Source organism: Magnolia sinica, chromosome 1 (genome assembly GCF_029962835.1).
Source record: "Magnolia sinica isolate HGM2019 chromosome 1, MsV1, whole genome shotgun sequence".
In the NCBI taxonomy this organism is placed as follows: domain Eukaryota; kingdom Viridiplantae; phylum Streptophyta; class Magnoliopsida; order Magnoliales; family Magnoliaceae; genus Magnolia; species Magnolia sinica.
The window spans coordinates 116960096-116964961 of record NC_080573.1 but is presented as its reverse complement, the minus strand read 5'-3'; the positions used below and the strand labels follow the sequence as shown (position 1 = coordinate 116964961).

At 40.2% G+C, this 4866-nt stretch overlaps 1 protein-coding gene across 1 annotated transcript; it reads left to right on the top strand.

The window, feature by feature from the left end:
• Positions 1-622: 622 nt before the first annotated feature.
• LOC131255355 (probable indole-3-pyruvate monooxygenase YUCCA4) lies at positions 623-4249 on the top strand. The gene is made up of 4 exons (XM_058256054.1): positions 623-1627; positions 2259-2507; positions 2683-2805; positions 3870-4249. The coding sequence occupies exons 1-4, from the start codon at positions 995-997 to the stop codon at positions 4104-4106; spliced, it is 1242 nt and encodes a 413-aa protein (XP_058112037.1). The 5' UTR covers positions 623-994; the 3' UTR covers positions 4107-4249.
• Positions 4250-4866: the final 617 nt, after the last annotated feature.

The following is a 4866-nucleotide window of genomic DNA, read 5'->3' as shown; positions in this document are numbered from 1 at the left end:
CAAAAAATAAAACCTTTAAAGAAAAATCCTGCTCGTTAATTTTCTTCATTTTATAACAGTGAATTTCAACCGTTAATAATGTTTAAATCTGAATGTTGCACTGAAGGCTACTGATGAGATAGATAGGGTTGCCTCATTAGTATATATTTTGAGGTATTTGTCATCTACAAGAAGTGAAAGTAGAATGAGGGCTGGGAAAAGAAGATACAGTGAAACGTGTAGGGTGGAGAGATGGAGATAGCATGTATACGGATGTACCGGATGGAAAGGTCCTGGTAGCTGCAATCTTCCTAAGATCTCCAATGTTGGTGGCAAAACCAAAATGATGGATGGGATCTTGGTCCGGTCCGTTCGATGGCACGGAGCTATGGGTTGTCTCCGACCAGGCAACCACTTGAGGTGGGCCCCACTTTTCTGACGTGGATGATGTTCTGGGCCCATCTCTATTTTCTCTATCGCCTCACCGCCATGCTACGACAAACGGACACGAGAAATTCTCAAGGGTATCTATGTCATTTCAACATTCAGTTCCCTCCGTAAATGTATTTATTTCATCTCTCGCTCAGGACTATAACCCGCTCACTCTCTCTCTCTCTCTCTCTCTCTCTGTCTTTGTCTCTCTCTTCCCCTCTCTCTGCGGCTGCTGGAGAAGAAAGAGCCTTGAGAAAGAGAACCGAATCCTTTCCTAAACATTCACGCCTAAACTCTCTCTCTCTCTCTCTCTCTCTCTCTTAAATTTTTTTTTTAAAAAAAAAACTGCAATTCCATACAACAAACCCAGTAACGCCAAGTTTCATCAACCGATTGATTCATTTTTCAATGTCTCCAGATGCCTTCTCTCCCCTTCAATGCTCTTAAATCACCACACCCTTCAACACCCTCAGTACAGCTCTGAGAGAAAAAACCCATTGGAACAAGGAAAAGCAGAGTTTTCTACAGAGAGAAAGATTAAAAAAAAAACAGAGCAAGTGAAGAAAAACAGAGCTTTTTCTTCATGGGTTCTCTCAGTGAAGGTGAGAACTTGCTAAAACCCACTTGGGTGCACGGTCCTGTCATCGTAGGAGCAGGCCCTTCTGGCCTTGCAGTCGCTGCTTGTCTGGAAAAGAGCGGCATCCCGTCGATCGTGCTTGAGAAAACCAACTGCATATCTTCTCTCTGGCAACAACGGACCTACGACCGCTTGAATCTCCACCTACCCAAGCAGTTCTGCGAGCTACCGTTAATGGGTTTTCCCAAGGACTTCCCAAAGTACCCCTCAAAGCGCCAATTCATCAAGTACATGGAGTCCTACGCTACGGAATTCTCCATCAAGCCAAAGTTCGAGCAGTCGGTCCGGAGCGCCGAGTTCGATTCGGCTTGTGGGTTGTGGAGGATTCGAACCCAAGACGTCGAGTACATGTCTCGGTGGCTCATTGTCGCAACGGGAGAGAATGCCCAGCCTGTAATTCCTGAAATTACAGGGATTGAGAAGTTCCATGGCCCTGTTCTTCACACCAGAGTGTATAAGTCAGGTGCTGATTTCAGCCAGCAGAAGGTTTTGGTGGTGGGGTGTGGGAATTCTGGTATGGAAGTTAGCTTGGATCTTTGTGGTCACAATGCCAACCCTCATATGGTGGCTAGAAACACTGTAAGTTTCTACACGTCTTTCTACCATATCCTTCTCCATCTCTATCTTTCATATTTTGATTTTATGTATTTTTCTGATTTTTAAATATTAGAAGCTTTTAAGCTTCTGGGCTTCTTACTTGTATTACTTGTATCTGTTGCTTCTGTCCTACTAATTTCTTCCATGTATGTATACATACATGCATGCATGTAAAGTGGTTATTTATTTATTTATTTATTTTTATTTTGTGGGTGTTTCTGATTTTTTAAGATTTGAAAAATTCAAGTTTGTGGGTTTCTCAACTTGCATCTGTTGCTTCTTTGTCCTAGCCATGTCTTGTATGTATGTATGTATGTATGTATGCATGCATGCATGTATGAAGGGTTTTTTTTTTTTTTTTTATTGCTATTCTGATTTCAAGATAAGAAGCATGTAATTGTAAGGGCTCTTACTTCGCATTCATATTTGTAGGAAAACCAATTTCTTCTGTGTTGTTATGTATGCATGTTTGCATGCATGTATGTACCTATATGACAATGTTTTTGGTGTATTGAATTTAATAAATGGCTTTAAATTTTTTATTTTTATTTTTAATTTGGTATTTAATGGTGATTTTGTTCTTTTTTTTTTAATTTTTGTATTTGCTTTTTAGGTGCATATTCTACCAAGAGAGATGTTTGGCATATCCACATTCAGAATAGCAATGGCTCTTCTCAAATGGTTCCCTTTAAGACTTGTGGACCGGTTCCTCTTGCTAGTGGCTCATTTCACCCTTGGAAATACAGACCGGTTCGGTCTCCGAAGGCCCAAAACCGGCCCAATCGAGCTCAAGAACACGACGGGCAAGACCCCGGTTTTGGACGTTGGCGCTTTAGCCAAAATAAAATCCGGAAAAATCAAGGTACCTTTAACCTTTAAATCTCTAAAGCATACACCTAAACACTGTGTATAGTCCATTCCATCCTACCTTTATTAATATCCTGAAATCTTATTCGTTACACAGGAGCTTCGTTGTATTCATGTGTCACGTTTTATAGCTGATATTGTAGCATTTTTGGTGTGGTGTGGTTATTCAGGTGATGGAAGGGGTGAAAGAGATAACAAGGAGAGGAGCGAAATTCGTTGATGGTCAGGAAAAGGAGTTCGATTCTATAATACTAGCAACGGGTTACAAGAGCAACGTTCCATCATGGCTCAAGGTAAGCGTCAGACCGACATTTTTTTCTTTTTCTTTTTTTAATTTGTGTGGACGACTGTACATGTGTACAAAGCTACAAAAGGATTCCTTTTTACAAAAGAAGAACAGTTAATTGGGGTTTTTTAAATGCGTGAAATAGATTGAGGTTTGATGGGTTTTGGGTGCTTTTTCTATTATGGTAAGGTTGGGTTTCCTGTTATGGGATTTTCCTATGAAAAGTTAGTAAATATCATGAAAAGCAACACGAAAGGTGTGAACACTGGCAATATTTCACAGCTAAGGTTCTGAAATGTAGCACTTTGCTTTTGCTGTCGAAAAAGCTGGTTTCATGCGTGCCAATATCACACGTGTGTGGCATTGAAGCTTTTTGGATCTCTTGGGCCAGCTTTTTCTAGAGAGGAAAAAAAAAAAAAAAACTTGTCTTGAGCTGTTTTTTTCTAGTGAAAGCTCTGTGGTTCTACGGTTTAGATACAATCTGCGTGGCCCATCTGATGGAAAGCTCAGTTTTGACGCATGTGTGAATGGGGTGGTCTATTTCTTAGCACTTGCAGGGCTCTTTTATAGTGGAAATCGATAGAAAAGGAAAATGTTTCCTTTCTTTAGTTCTCAAGAGTGAAAAAGTATATGGCCTTATAGAGGAAATCTAAGGAAAAACAATCGATTTTCTCCATTACAAACAAGCTAAACCAAAAGAGTCACATCTAAGGAAATGGATTTCATTTTCGCATGAGCTTTTTTGTTTCCACCGATCCAAAAGGAGAAACCAAAAAAATCAATTGTCTAATACTGCTTGGCGTGCTTTTTCTCTATTTCTTGTTTGAATGTGTCAAGGTCCTTTACTATAATTAAAAGGGGCTGCTCCTTCCAAGAAAAAGAAAACATGGGTTTCATGCATTAAGCACTGGGCCACCTGATTGACGGCTTGGATCTTATAAATGTTGCTTTAAGATTAACAAACCCCAAACAGTCTAGTACAAAAAAAAATAATAAAAAATCCGCCGTGTATTATTGAATTTTTGTTGGATTTCATTTTACTCATTCTAGTTATGGAATGGTACATTGCAGGGCACGGATTTCTTTACACCGCAAGGCATGCCGAAAACCCCATTCCCCGACGGTTGGAAAGGTGAGAATGGGTTATATAGCGTGGGGTTTACGATGCGAGGGCTCTTGGGTGCGTCCTTAGACGCAATGAAAATTGCCGAAGACATAGGCCTGCAATGGAAGAAAACAAGCAAGGACACTCACAATCTCAACAGTACCCATCTTGTCCTATGTACAAATTCTCACCGTAGATCATGAAAGATTGGTCCTTCTCTTTTGTCCTTTTTCCAGGGGGTTTTGGTGAAAAACTCTTCTTGGGTCTTCATCATTTCCTTGTGGCTGGGAGCAGATGTGGAGGGCTTGTGCTCTGTATATTACCCAATTTTGCATGGGTTCTTCTTCACCTGCCCTTTTTCTTTTTCTTTTTTTTTTCATGGGATGGCATGTTTTTTCACAGTTTGTATAATTTCATCAACAAAATATATAGAAAAAGTTTCATCTAATACTGCTTCTCCATTGTTTCAATTAAATCCATTGTTTTGGGAAGCATTAGTTCATAATGCTATTAACATCGAAGTGGTACTAATGAGTATAAACAGTCCCCTGTTAGGCTCCCCTTCTTCTCGTGTTACTTGCCGCATTAGAGCCTACCAGCCTGATCGTGGTAACAATGAAATTCACTGTCCATCATCATTTTCACTGTGTAGCCCAAAAATTTGGCTGGTTCAAATCTCAAGTAGGCCCCAACATTGGAAACAGATGGTATGCATTGGGAGCTCACCATCATCAATCTTGAAAACAGATTTAGTTGCCTTTCCATATTTAGATGGGGAACGTGTGAAATAAATTTCAGTGTAGATTTGGGTACTGTTTGGATAGTTGGTAAACTTGAAAAGGGTAAAGAAATTTTTTTGCCAAAACAGAAATATGACTAGCCTAGTGTGGATGCTCACAGGTGGATCCTGCCGCCTACATGACTCCGGGTGCTGTGTATTTGATTTGATTTGGAGTTGCACTA